This window comes from Setaria italica, chromosome III (genome assembly GCF_000263155.2).
Source record: "Setaria italica strain Yugu1 chromosome III, Setaria_italica_v2.0, whole genome shotgun sequence".
NCBI lineage: Eukaryota > Viridiplantae > Streptophyta > Magnoliopsida > Poales > Poaceae > Setaria > Setaria italica.
Window position 1 is genome coordinate 58,363 of NC_028452.1, and position 12,454 is coordinate 70,816.

Sequence of the window (12,454 nt, forward strand, 5' to 3'; positions counted from 1 at the left end):
ATATTTTTTTATTTGGAAACGAACGAATCACCACTACACTTGCATCCACAGTACCCTGAAAAATTAGGGTGTGTTTTGTTGCATGCATGGATGATCTGGATGGGGTGATTTAACTAATTTATTTTTACAATATGGTTCCTCTAATTAGTAGAATAATAATATATTAAATAGGATGGCCTCATCCTAGATGAGTTGGTACAATTCACCCAACAAAAAAAATCATTATTATTTCGAACCATTTCATATATGAATCAAATGATATAACCAAACCGAACACACCCTCAATCAATGAAACTTGCAAAAAGGAAATTACTGGTAGCCCAAAACATGAATCGACAGTCAGGGACCAAGGCAAATCATGAATCACCAATCATAATGATCTCAAGTTCTTATATATTCCGGTTCCATATGGATGCCGTGCATCTATTTGTTCTGTTCAAAGCTCAATTTCAGCATTTGGCTACTTCCGCATATGCACAGCTGGTTATTATGAAATCCCGTCTACTTGAAAGATTTTCTTGTGGAGCAGATCCACTGCCGCGGCTTTTCAATATCATCACCAGTTGTTGTTGGTACATGCCAGGTTCCATCTTCAGATTCCTACATCACATGAATGGTAATAACGTTTACAGCGCTGCTCAGTTTATATTTTCATGCATGATTGGTGCCGGACGAAGATAGATATATTTTGTTCATGTTCAGATTCACCACCTGAATAACAATTGAATAAGGAGGCGGTAAGTGAAGAGTCGGGCCACGTCCTGAGAAAGTAAGCCTGACCTGCATAGAGTTGCATAGGTCATTCACATTGAAACTTTGACAGGGAAGGAAAAACGAGAGCACAAGATTCAGAGTCTTAGGAGTTAAGAGTACAAAAGGTTCACCTATGACTTGGCCTCAGCACTAGTGCACGATGCCTGAATTTAGGGGGTGTTGGTTTCTTGAGCTATAGTTTAGTCCGTGTCACATCGAATATTCGAAGGCTAACTATGAGGACTAAATATGAGTGAATTATAAAACTAATTACACAGATGGAGGCTAAAAGGCGAGAAGAATCTATTAAGCCTAATTAATCCATCATTAGTAGATGGTTACTGTAGCAGCACATTTTCAAATCATGAACTAATCAAGCTTAATAGATTTGTCTCGCTGTTTAGCCTCCATCTGTGCAATGGGTTTTGTAAATAATCTATGTTTAATACTCCTAATTAGTATCTAAACATTCGATGTGATGGGACTAAACTTTAATCCGTTTGAACAAACGGGCCTTATGAGCAAGCCTTTTTGTGCTTCTTAAAGCAACTCCAAGAGTACAAAAAAATCTTCCCCAAAACTATGTATTGGGGGTTCTCCTAAAAAAATTCCCCCCCCCCAAACATATCAATCCACAGGATATCGCTAATAAATAGCCCCCAATATTTCAAAACAGCCCACGTCATCGTATTGGGCCCATCGGAAGGGATGCGCGGGCGTGCGGGAATCAGGATTGGGGGAGGAACGCCAATGCTAAAATATACGCGGTGACAGGCTGTTTTTTAACGTCGTGAAAAAATTAGGGAAGGTTTGGTGGACTGTTGGAGTTCGTTTTTTCTCATTTTTCCCTAATACCAAGATTAGCAGCCTCTTGGAGTTGCTATTAAAGTGGAGCAACATCAGTTTGCTCTTAAAGTGGAGCAACATCAGTTCTAGGAGGTACATACTTCATGCCGGAGTTCTGTGCAAAAACAAACCTGGTGTTTCTCTTTCCACCTGGGGAAAAAACCAGTACCAAGCAGTTGAAATAAGTGGTCTCGCATCTCATCATTTGTAACAAGCAACGATCGGCAACTGACAGCCGCATACAGCCAATACCTGCAGCAGAAGGGGAAGAAATGATTTGCTGATGTGGCAATTATGCGCTAAAGCAATATATGGAACTTATCCTTCAAACCGGGAAAGGAAACATTAGCATAACCTAAATAACACCGTCAACAGTATGATCCACTCCCTACAATCTTTCGGTACATGATCCAGCTCAACAGTATGAATTTACTGCTGTTGAAGAGAAAGGAAAAAAAGGGGGGCTCACCAATCATCATTGGAACCAGGAGGGGTAGCATACAGAGCTCCAGCATTCCTCCAACCCTCTAGAATCTTCTGGTTGAACGGAGCTTTCGCAGGACCACCATTTACACGGCTCCTATGCAAAATGATCAGCGGCAACTTCTTTGATTTAGTTACTCTCTGTATAGCATTTGCAACAGAGTTCACCTGCAAGGAGAGAGTGATCCAAGATTGACAGCATTAGCTCTGTCCGTCTGCCTGCCTTTGTGTCATGAGGGATGGGATCATAGCTTTACACTGCTTGGCTGAACAAAAATGCTCGTACCTGGGAAAAACTGAAAGCTTTACTATTGTAAAGGCCGACATTGGCGGCATCTATAACAGCATCAAATGGTCCATGGCGACGTAGCCACCTCTGCAGAGACGAGGCCGCCCTCACTTAGAAAGACAAGCTTACAAAGTTGGAACTGGAGGAGTACATGTTGCGAATGGTAGAGGAGAAAGAAGAGAATGGATTGGAGACTGACCTGAAAGCCGAGGAAATCCTCCCTGACCTCGCGCTTGATGGCCAGTTCGGTGAGGGAATTTGCAAAGTTGTCAGTCTCGGATGGATCAATGTCTATGCAGACAAGCCTCTCCCCGCAGCGTTGGCATGTCCCTTCCTTGTCCATCTCGCTCCGGCCAACGCTCCATTGCCCCTTGCCAAGCCATCCCTGGCCATGCCAGCCGCCGCCGCCCTTGACGACGCCCTCCCTGACCTGGCTGGGATCCCACTTGTCCACCCCCGCCTCCGACGCGGCGTCCGACCGGAACCAGGCCTCGACAACCTGGGCGGTGGTGTCGCAGACCTGCCTGACGAGGGCGCGCGTCCTGTGCAGTAGCCTGTACACCTCATCGGCCCTGCCCTTGTCCGCGTTGACGCGGAGCAGCGCGGCGAGCTCGGGCTCCTCGGGCACGACGCCAGAGGCGTCCATGTGGGCCTCGACCTGCCCGGCCCCGTCGGCGTCTTTGGCGTCGCAGTACGCGAAGAGGGCCGGGCCGTAGGTGCGGAGGCGCGGCGGGGTGCCCGCAGCGGCCATGCGGCGGACGACGGAGAAGGCCATGGCGGGGTCGCGCGTGGCGGCGGCGAGGCGCGCGACGCTGGTGAGGGTGGCCTCATTGGGCTGAACGCCGTCGGCCTCCATCCTGGCGAAGATGTCGAAGCCCCGCTGGGCGGCGGCGGCGGAGCTTTCGGGATCGGAGGCGGCGGCGTTGGAGCAGAGGTAGAGCAGGCAGTTGTAGTGGTGGAGGGAGAGCGGGACGGGGGAGTCCGGGGAGAGGGCGGCGTCGTAGAGGCGAAGCGCGGTGGTGAGGTCGGCGTTGCGGGAGCACATGTCGAGCTGGTGGCGGAGGAGACCCTCGGGGGACTCGCGGGCGCGGCGGCGGCGGGCGGCCTTGCCTTCGGCTTCCCCTCTGGCACCGCCGGAGTCCTCCAGCGTCGGCGTCGGGTCAGCGACCGTGGCGGTGGAGGAGTAGGAGTGGCGGCGCCGGCGGGCGAAGGGGAGGTGTAGGGTGGGACGGCGGTGCTGGCGCAGCGGGGAGAAGAGGAGGAAGGTGGCGGCCGTCGGGCGGAGGGCCCCCGCCGCCGCCGCGGCGACACGCATGGCTTGGGGGTTCTGCTGGATTGGGTTGGGTTGGGCCTTGCTTTGCTTCCTTGGAAGGAGAAAACTCTTCTGGTGGCGTTTGGTTCTTTTTTCCTTATTTTTAGCATCAAATATTTAGATACTAATTAGAAGTATTAAACGTAGATTATTTACAAAACCCATTACATAAGTGGAGGCTAAATGGCGAGACGAATCTATTAAGCCTAATTAATCCATCAACAACAAATGTTTACTGTAGCAATACATTGTCAAATCATGGACTAATTAGGCTTAATAGATTCGTCTCGCCGTTTAGCCTCCACTTATGTAATCGGTTTTGTAAATAGTCTACGTTTAATACTCCTAATTAGTGCTTAAATTTAAGTCAGTGAACCAAACCAGGCCTCAAACCAGGCCTCTAGTTCTGGACAAAACAAACCAATCATCTGGAGAAAATCCTTCCACAGCAAGCAAAATCAGACAGCTCTATGTTCCACAACAACCAGAACCAGGATGCCAACCACAATGGCCAATGCATACAAACATCCCTATTCAACAGATAACTTTGTTTCCAACCAATTCCACTGCAGACAGAAGTTTCTTCTGCACTGCTGCTGTACAAGGCCAGCATGCTTGCATCACACTTCACAACACCCATGCAATGCTCAAACTGCCTTTCACAGTTCCACTTGCCCAAGCCTCAATCTGAATCCCAAAGCCACTAGATTCCTTCAAAATTCACACATACTTATCAGTATGATGAATTGATTTCCCAATCATATGCTATGCTACACTAGTACAAAATCTACACAAAAGGGAACAGCACCACCACCACGAAAAAGAGCTAATCTACACCAACACATTCCCCCTCCCAAATACTCCTTAACATCCTCCTCTTTTAACTTGCTGCTTTGAAAAGAACCCTGATAGTATATTCCTACTTGTCTGGTAAATCTCCTTTTTTTTTCTTCCACGGGTTTTAGTGTCAGAGTGGTGGTGATGACAATGATCTTGCCACATCATAGCTTAGCTTCAACTTCATTTGGTCGCCATGACGTCTTTTGCACAAACAGCAAGCCTTCTTTATCCTGGGAATAAGACATCCGGACCTCCCAGTGGAGTGATTTCACAATATTCTCCACCTCACTTATTGTTTCAATGTTGTCTCTTACAATTAGCCGGCCTTCTGGCCTCAACACCCGATCCACCTCCACAACAACAGGTAATAATTCACACCTGCCATGTCAGACAGCACACCCCAACAATCAGTGTCGAGGATGAAACTCTCATGACTAGTATGAATAAATGCAAGAACACAATCTAATTGAAAGTTCAGTCCCAGGCAATGTGGTACCCGAAGCATTCACAATAACTTACCTCTTCTTAACCTTGGAGAACAGATGGTTAGCATGCAGAAGATCATAAGTTCTTGGATAGGTGCTAAACGACTCACACCAGTCATGATACAGTCCAAACAGCCCACGCTCATATATAATTGGAAGTGTGTCAGGTGAATCAATTGGGATCACATTCATGACCCACACCTTGAGATCATGCAAAGCTGCCGCAAACCTACAACAGAAAGTGGAATTGAGAAATGAATATGCTGTGGTGCAAGATGGTGCGTTTTTTGTTTCAGGAACTGCAAGTAGGAGCTAAAAAAATAAAGTCTAACACAGATCCCAGTGAGAGAGAATTCGAAAAATGAGGCCAGAGAAAGATCTCCACAAGTTCAGAAAGGCAGATTGAACAATATAAAACGACTGCACAGCCTTACCCTCCATATACAGCTTTCATATCCATAACATTTCTAACAGCCGACCAATCAACACCCAAACCATTCATGTATGAATTGCTCACGACTCGCTTCCAATGTTCATAGTCCACTTGAAAATCTTCTGGGGCAGGTTTCCCGTATACTCCAGCCTCAGAACTTTTCAGCCAATAAGGTGGTTTCTCCAGTCTCAATGGCCATAACTCCGGCCATTTTGAACCACGAATGGTAAGATCTACAGGCAACTTATGCATACAAGTCCTCAATGATACGTTCCTGAACAACGACAAGAGATGAAGCTAAAATTAGGTCCAATGTGATCAACATCGGAGGTATAGCCTGTTGAGAACACTTACCACGCTGCATCAGGATCATCATACTCTCCACAGATTGGAGAGTTTGCTTCAGATCTTTCTTCATAGCAGCTGTTATCTGTTGGCTTTCTGAAAATTGCTATACCCACTCTATTCACTCTATCCTTTACTTTGTTGACCATTTTCCAGCACATTGACCTAGTTAGAGCAGACATTGCTAGAACAATGCAAAACAAAGATAATTCTTAGGCACAAAATTTATAATTTCATTACAACATTAGGAAAAGAGTTGATGTCTGAATACTCAACAATACCTTCCCATATCTCAACATCTTCAGGCAACTTCTGGTATACAGGAGTAGCAGACCACACGAAGTAACCACCAGGACGCAACAGTCTGTCCAATTCGAGCAAGAGTTTACCCCCTGCCAAATATCAGGCATAGTATTAAAAAAAACAGCTACAGAAAGGGACTGTATTGTACTGGTACAGTATTCTCGTGACAAAAGCACCTTCAATATGCCATGGTACCCTACAGCGTGCACAATGAACAACATCAAAGACCCTACTGGGAAATGGGAGCCTTTTTGTACCCATGACAGCTGATATAGCAGGGATTCCTCTTTCAAGAGCAAATTGCACCTGAGCTTCATGCTCATCTTTAGGTGCAAATGACATAGTGATCACATCTCTGTCAAATAGATATCCTCCAAAGCTAGCTACTCCACAACCAACATCTAAAACTACACGAGTACGTTTTCCCCATGCTATGTCCTTCTTTGCCTGTGCAGTAGCATTAAAAAATGTCAGTCAAACTTTAGGTACAACTACATTAAAGCACCAGTGCAAAATCCTTTTTTGCAAGTAAAATGAGCATGTTCTGCTTAATTGCATTTAGTCTCAAGCCTCAGGTGTGTATGCCAGCATAGCTACTACATATGCATAAACTCAACCCAGAGAAATTCATGCAGGGCACCTACTGAACAAATCATGAGAATTCTGTATGCATCAGTAAATTGCACCTGACAAGCCTGTAGTCACTTGCCATGCATGAAGTCTTGCAGTAAATATTTTCTTGAACAATTGAAAAGTTTGTTTGTCAACATACCAGGAATTTATAATGCATCAGTAAAAAAATATTATAGTGCACACTAGCAACGACAGTTGATCCACATGGAGAAACGTATAGTGTTACCTCCTGAATGAAATCAATGTAATGCAATGCACCATGTTTGAACTGAGTTCCACCTCCCGGAAAAATGAGGTGCTCCCCAGAAACCTTAACCCAGTTTTGGTGTCCCTTGTATTCGATCAGCTTAGTATGAGGGACGTTATTGTACCATATCTGTAGCAATAAAACCTTGAATAAATAAATAAATAAATAAACTTGATAGATAACATGGTATAAGTATCAAGGCACATGAATGGCCAACACAAACCTGATCCCTGCTCTTAGGCCACCTTATTGGATTACTATAGCCCTCTGGTAGAGGAACAAGGCAGGTAGGAGGCTTCTCAGGGCAATGCCTTTCTCGATGTTCATAGTGCTTGGTGGAACGAAGCTTGTTGATAGCTTGTACGTTGTCGAGGCATGGAATATAATCTGCTCTGGCGTCAACATTGCACAGCTTCCAACTAAAGCTCATTGGGGTACTCGACGTCGCTGTTTGCTCCTTAGTGTCCTTGTTAGATTGTGCAGCCTGAGTAGGCCATGGTCCGCGCTCCGTGGTGGTCTCATTCAGAAGCTCTGCTTGACTCCCATCAGGGAACACCTCTGTTGGCTTATCTTCCTTTGGTGCCTGCTTATTCTCATTCAACTTCTCCTTGAGCTTTGAGGCACTCTGTTCATCAGGCTGCTTGACTTGCTCCCTGACATTCTGCTGCGGACCATCGGTGCTGGACTCTGTGGCAGCGTCCTTTGTTACAGGAGGCACTTGCTCTGTAACAGGTGGTGGATCATCATCGGTGGTTGTGGTTCCCTCGGCCGGCACTGGATCAAGGGGCACATCCCGTTCCATTTCACCGGTGGCATCATCCTCACCGGCATTGGTTAAGCCTCCGGTGGCAGGAGGAGAGTCATGAGGTGCCAATGGGCGGACTTTGGGCTGAAAAGGAGGGAACTCGGCGGGGGTGACGAGCATGGTTGATGCCATCCACACAGCGACCAAGCAGAGCGCGACGACGATGGTGGCGGTGGAGCAGGAGCAGTAGGAGGACTGCGGTGGCCGCCGGGCATCGAGCCGCGTGTGGCCGAACGCCATGTCGACCCGTCCGATGCTCACATCTGACAAGCAGAGCGCCTCACCTCCTGATTAATCAAACAAACCAACGAGAAGAGTTGGAGTTAAGCCTTAAGCGCATTGCATACATGGATTCTTCATCGCATTTTGGAGGCTGCAAGAACGGCAGCTCGATTAAATGTTTGAGGGGCGTTTCGACAACAAACTAAAAGAATCGAAGAGGGGAACTAGCTAGTAAAAGAAAGAAATTGGCAAAGGGAAAAGGAAATCGAGCAGACGATGAATTGAAACAACGCGGAGCGTCAGGGACGGAGAATTATGACTGCTAATCTGGTACGTACCTTGGCTGGGAACGAATCGACGGAGAGGGAAGGGACTGGATCCAGATTCCGCGTGTCGGCAGCCAAGAACAGCCACCGAAATCAGACAGTGGATTGTTCTAGGAGGAGCGACGGATTGCCCATGCAGCAGATACGGAGGGGATGAGCATCAAGCAAGGGGAGGGTGCATTCATGCCGGGCACCAACTGTGCTGCCGCCGCGTTCTCCGCTCTATTTTCCTACTACCTCCACTCCACCAGCCGTCGTCCAGCGCGGTCGCGGAGCAGCAGCAGCTGGCATGAGACGCTGGACGGTGGGCCCTCGAGGGAGAAAATAGAGATTCCACCAGTCCCCGCAGGGCCCCACTGGCCAGCGAGGGGAAGGAGATTAGAAGCTCCTCAATGGCCGCCCTGCAAATCAATCGGAAGGAAGGAGGGGAGGGGGGGAGAGGAAGGGAGCAGCAGCAGCAGCCGGGTGAAGGGTGAATCGGTGATTCGATTCGATTGCTTGCTTTGCTTGGCTTCCCCGCCTCAAGCTCAAATCGAACCCAGCAGTTGCAAATCCAAATCCGCGGGCAGGTATCAATCAATTTCCGCCGCCTCTTCCTTCGTCCTCCTGCTGCTGACTCCTCCTATCTACCATGCCGCTGCAGTGCAGTGCAGTGGCCCGTGCAGGTTCCCGCGTCCCAATCATCCAACCAGGTGCTGATTTCCTGCCTCAGCTCCCGATGTAAGTATATATCTGCTTTGTTTCCTTTCATCAACGCCAGCCTCCTGGTCCTGGATTAGCATTAATCTCATCATGAACCACCCAGCCAATGCACGCTCCTTTAAGAGTAGACCACACCCCCCACTAACAGTAGCATTGATCTGTGTTGGGTACTCAGATTTCACAAGGACATGGTCTTCTGATCCGAGATGTTCCTCAAGGAACAGCATCAGCAACCCAACGCCACTGATCAAACTGATGCCATCAACTCGCCTACTGCTGATGACCACCACAAACCAGGCGTCCCCCGTGTATCAAGCTGCAGCACCGATAAGGATTCTGGCCTTTCACTTTGCCGGGTCTGTCATTGTGTCGAACCTGATTTGGGAGGCGAGTCTGCCTTAGGTTTCTTGGGCATCGTGCCGCCTTCTAGAGAGCCATCTGCTCCAAGGACCGACGATGACGCTACCAAGACTTCCACCAGCAAGGATGCCATCACTGGGCCAAAGGATGGAACCAATGCTCCCAGGTTTGTTGAGTTCATAAGCCCCGAGGGGGAGATATTCGTATGCACTGCTGACGTGGAATCAGGCCCCCTCCACCAACAAGATCATCTTGTGGATCTAGGCTGTTCCTGCAAGAACGAGCTTGCCCTGGCGCATTATGCCTGTGCATTGAAGTGGTTCATCAGCCATGGATCCACTGTATGTGAGATATGTGGAAGTGTTGCTGCAAATGTAAGGCCTGATGATTTCAACAAGGTCCTCGCGTCCTTGAAGGATTATGAAGCTCTCAGGGAAAGGACATCTACAGGGGAACTCTCATACTTGCAGCATGTGCCTGGTACAGGTGTTGATCCAGATGCTGTTGCAGCAATACGAAGGCAGCGGCTTAGTGAGATATCATCTTGGTTCAATCCTCATAACTCTCACATGGCTGTTTCTCAAGGCCACGTTGATCAACCGCCACTTAGTCCAACCAATAATTCTGTACTAGAGCATAGTGTTGTGGCAGCGAGGCGGGTACATACAAGATGGAGTTTGGAGAGTACTGGAGTTCTTGTTGCTATCGGCCTAGCTGTCATTGTTCTTGCATGGTTGGTTGCTCCACATGTTGGCAAGGTATGTAAAAAGCTCTGTTCTTATTTACATATCCTCTGGTGGCATTTGAAAATTGCAACTTTTGAACTCAACTGCACACCCCTTCTCATAATTACTAAAATTTTCTGATATTTCATTTTTACCAGAACAGCGCAAACAAACCTCCCATCTGTTTAGCTGAAAAAATTAAGGAAAAATAGGCATTTTGATCCCTGAACTTTGCACTAAGAGTCAAGTTCATCCCTCAACTTCCATATTGGCCAATCTAGTCCCTCAACTTTTGTTTTTGGATCAAACTCGTCCTTTGTGCTTATATGGAGCTCCATATTAGCATGAAACTGATGCGAAAAGTCTTTTATACCCTTGTCTCCTTCTTTCCCTCTTTAATTTCCACCGTTAGAGTACAATAGCAGTATGATCCAAAATAAATATGAGCAAATATGTGTTTATTGAGAGAGTATGAATACATATGTGGAGCATGTATACCGTACCATAAGTATGTGAGCACATGTCAATTTCAATTTTAAAGCATGTGTACATACACTGAATTGTATATATACCAAAATAATATGAGTACATACTTGTTTGATTACATAAATTTTGCATATCAAATTCGTATGAGCACATACATGTTTGACCTACAAGAGCCAAGGGCAAAAGTGACTTTTAGCATTAGTCTACCGCATCAACATAAGGACGAGTTTGACCCAAAAACGGAAGTTGAGGGATTAAATAGGTCAATTTGAAAGTTGAGGGACGAACTTGACCCTCGGTGCAAAGTTCAGGGACCAAAATGCCTATTTTGCCAAAAATTAACCAATCAAGCAGTCACACAATTGTAATTAGACGGACATATAAAACAAAGAAACAAAGAACTTTATATATGCATAAATCAGGTTATCGATCCTTTGAAGGTTCTCCACACATTAAGTACCATTGACTGAAGGACACTGTTATTCTGCTAAAACATATTTGTTTGTGTGATGATGTGATTTTCCTTTTTTTTTTTCCTTTACGGAAGTGCAGTTTGTAACTATTAGTGTAGCTTCAAGTTAATGTAAGTGGTCCTCTGTGTTTCAAGGTTGTTATAATGACAGTCTTTTGATCTGTAGAAGTTACATGTGAGGCTGTGTTTGAGGGTGTATGATAGGTGATGTACTGACATGCATATTCCTTTCTTTCGTTTTTTTAGTTCTACCATTTTGTCTATATATAATTTTCAGCTAATTAGCAAGGATTCCTTGCTCAAAGGAAACTAATGCTGATGTATGCGCAAAGTAGTCCTATGAATGAAGCATTTGTTGGGAAGTATGATTTATTTTTGGGGGTTTTGTGCAGAAAGCTGCTGTAATCGGTCTTCATATGCTTCTTGGAGGTTTATGCGCGTTGACTCTAGTAATATCCCTGAGATTTGTAAGTAGACAATGATATTTCATGATATATGGCATTTTCTTTTTACCAGACCTTTCTACCTTTGACTGAGAGTGAATCTGCAGAAAGCGATGGTCATATACATTTGGTTTAATTGTGATGATCCTCTATGGTTGCAGGTTTTCCCGAGAATCCAGTATGGGTCTATGCAATATTGGGCAATCTTGTTTGTGTCCTGGTTCCTTGTGTTTGGTGTTTGGGCCTCTCGAACTCGCAGCATACGCTCCTCATGAGCATATGTAGTGTAGCGTGAGTCACTGTGGCAGACCCGGATTGCTTCGCCATGGCAGTGTTAGGTACTGCATCCCTGTATATATTCACCATACTATCTATAATGGTTGCCTTTTTAGAGTTTTTTTCTTATTTAAGATGTATATGCTTGACCTAAGGAAAGATGGAAAATCATGTTCAGCACTGTGTGTTGTGGTAATAGTATATTTGTTGGACTTGTTTGAGATAAGCAAACTAGGCTAATATTGAGAACTGAAACAGATAAAACTAGTTATTATGTAACAAGAAAAGAAGTAAAAGTTGTGCAGGCTCGAGTTATTTTTTTTTGAAACGTACAGGCTAGAGTTATAGGCCGCCCAAAATGGATCTCATCGCTCCAGTAATTACAGGCATTGTTCCTATGGATCCTTAGTAATGATCTCCGAGCGAGCTTGATGCTGTTCGAGTGGTTTACATGAATGCTGATTCATCATCACCTGAACTGAACCTTTTTTACTTCTTTTGAGCTGCAACTGAACTGAACTTTAGTAGAAGCATGAGTCATCCGCTCCTAGTAGAATTAGAATCCTTATAAATGGAATGGGAATGGCTTTGCTGGTGCGATTGCGATGGCCTAACCTACTGCTTCGGTCTACTGCAATCCACAAAGCTAGCAACAGTTGGGGCGTTTC

The 12,454-nt window shown here is 46.0% G+C and overlaps 3 protein-coding genes across 5 annotated transcripts; 1 reads left to right on the plus strand and 2 right to left on the minus strand.

The window, feature by feature from the left end:
• Positions 1-304: 304 nt before the first annotated feature.
• On the minus strand, positions 305-3,743 carry LOC101781689 (proteinaceous RNase P 1, chloroplastic/mitochondrial). Of its 2 annotated transcripts, none has more exons than XM_014804934.2 (6): positions 2,571-3,743; positions 2,369-2,458; positions 2,069-2,250; positions 1,731-1,851; positions 712-775; positions 305-600 (listed from the first exon to the last, which is right to left on the minus strand). In XM_014804934.2, the coding sequence occupies exons 1-6, from the start codon at positions 3,684-3,686 to the stop codon at positions 593-595; spliced, it is 1,581 nt and encodes a 526-aa protein (XP_014660420.1). In that variant the 5' UTR covers positions 3,687-3,743; the 3' UTR covers positions 305-592. The 2 variants fall into 2 exon arrangements, with proteins under 2 accessions (XP_014660420.1, XP_014660419.1); XM_014804933.2 differs by having other exon boundaries at positions 712-780; positions 2,571-3,737.
• A 409-nt stretch (positions 3,744-4,152) lies between these two features.
• On the minus strand, positions 4,153-8,549 carry LOC101783064 (probable methyltransferase PMT26). The gene is made up of 9 exons (XM_004959872.4): positions 8,335-8,549; positions 7,193-8,061; positions 6,949-7,098; positions 6,266-6,536; positions 6,068-6,178; positions 5,796-5,970; positions 5,443-5,715; positions 5,043-5,237; positions 4,153-4,901 (listed from the first exon to the last, which is right to left on the minus strand). Exons 2-9 carry the CDS (start codon positions 8,012-8,014, stop codon positions 4,685-4,687), a joined length of 2,214 nt encoding a protein of 737 aa, XP_004959929.1. The 5' UTR covers positions 8,015-8,061; positions 8,335-8,549; the 3' UTR covers positions 4,153-4,684.
• Positions 8,550-8,737: 188 nt separating this feature from the next.
• LOC101782375 lies at positions 8,738-12,012 on the plus strand. Of its 2 annotated transcripts, none has more exons than XM_004959870.4 (5): positions 8,738-8,891; positions 8,966-9,042; positions 9,200-10,142; positions 11,460-11,534; positions 11,672-12,012. In XM_004959870.4, exons 3-5 carry the CDS (start codon positions 9,231-9,233, stop codon positions 11,783-11,785), a joined length of 1,101 nt encoding a protein of 366 aa, XP_004959927.1. In that variant the 5' UTR covers positions 8,738-8,891; positions 8,966-9,042; positions 9,200-9,230; the 3' UTR covers positions 11,786-12,012. The 2 variants fall into 2 exon arrangements, with proteins under 2 accessions (XP_004959927.1, XP_022680893.1); XM_022825158.1 differs by having other exon boundaries at positions 8,762-8,887.
• The last annotated feature ends 442 nt before the right edge of the window (positions 12,013-12,454 follow it).

Bases quoted from the DNA above. Each gene is read 5' to 3' on its own strand.
- LOC101781689 (XM_014804933.2), bottom strand. From the start codon at position 3,686: ATGCGTGTCGCCGCGGCGGCGGCGGGGGCCCTCCGCCCGACGGCCGCC. The intron at 1,852-2,068 runs GTGAGCCCCCCT...CTTCTGCTGCAG, and splicing joins CCTGGTTCCAATGATGATTG to GTATTGGCTGTATGCGGCTG. The intron at 601-711 runs GTGGTGAATCTG...CATGTGATGTAG, and splicing joins CTTATTCAATTGTTATTCAG to GAATCTGAAGATGGAACCTG.
- LOC101783064 (XM_004959872.4), bottom strand. From the start codon at position 8,014: ATGGCGTTCGGCCACACGCGGCTCGATGCCCGGCGGCCACCGCAGTCC. The intron at 6,179-6,265 runs GTGCTTTTGTCA...GATATTTGGCAG, and splicing joins GGTACCATGGCATATTGAAG to GGGGTAAACTCTTGCTCGAA. The intron at 4,902-5,042 runs GTAAGTTATTGT...CTGACATGGCAG, and splicing joins TTCTCCAAGGTTAAGAAGAG to GTGTGAATTATTACCTGTTG.
- LOC101782375 (XM_004959870.4), top strand. From the start codon at position 9,231: ATGTTCCTCAAGGAACAGCATCAGCAACCCAACGCCACTGATCAAACT. The intron at 10,143-11,459 runs GTATGTAAAAAG...GGTTTTGTGCAG, and splicing joins TTGCTCCACATGTTGGCAAG to AAAGCTGCTGTAATCGGTCT. The intron at 11,535-11,671 runs GTAAGTAGACAA...CTATGGTTGCAG, and splicing joins TAGTAATATCCCTGAGATTT to GTTTTCCCGAGAATCCAGTA.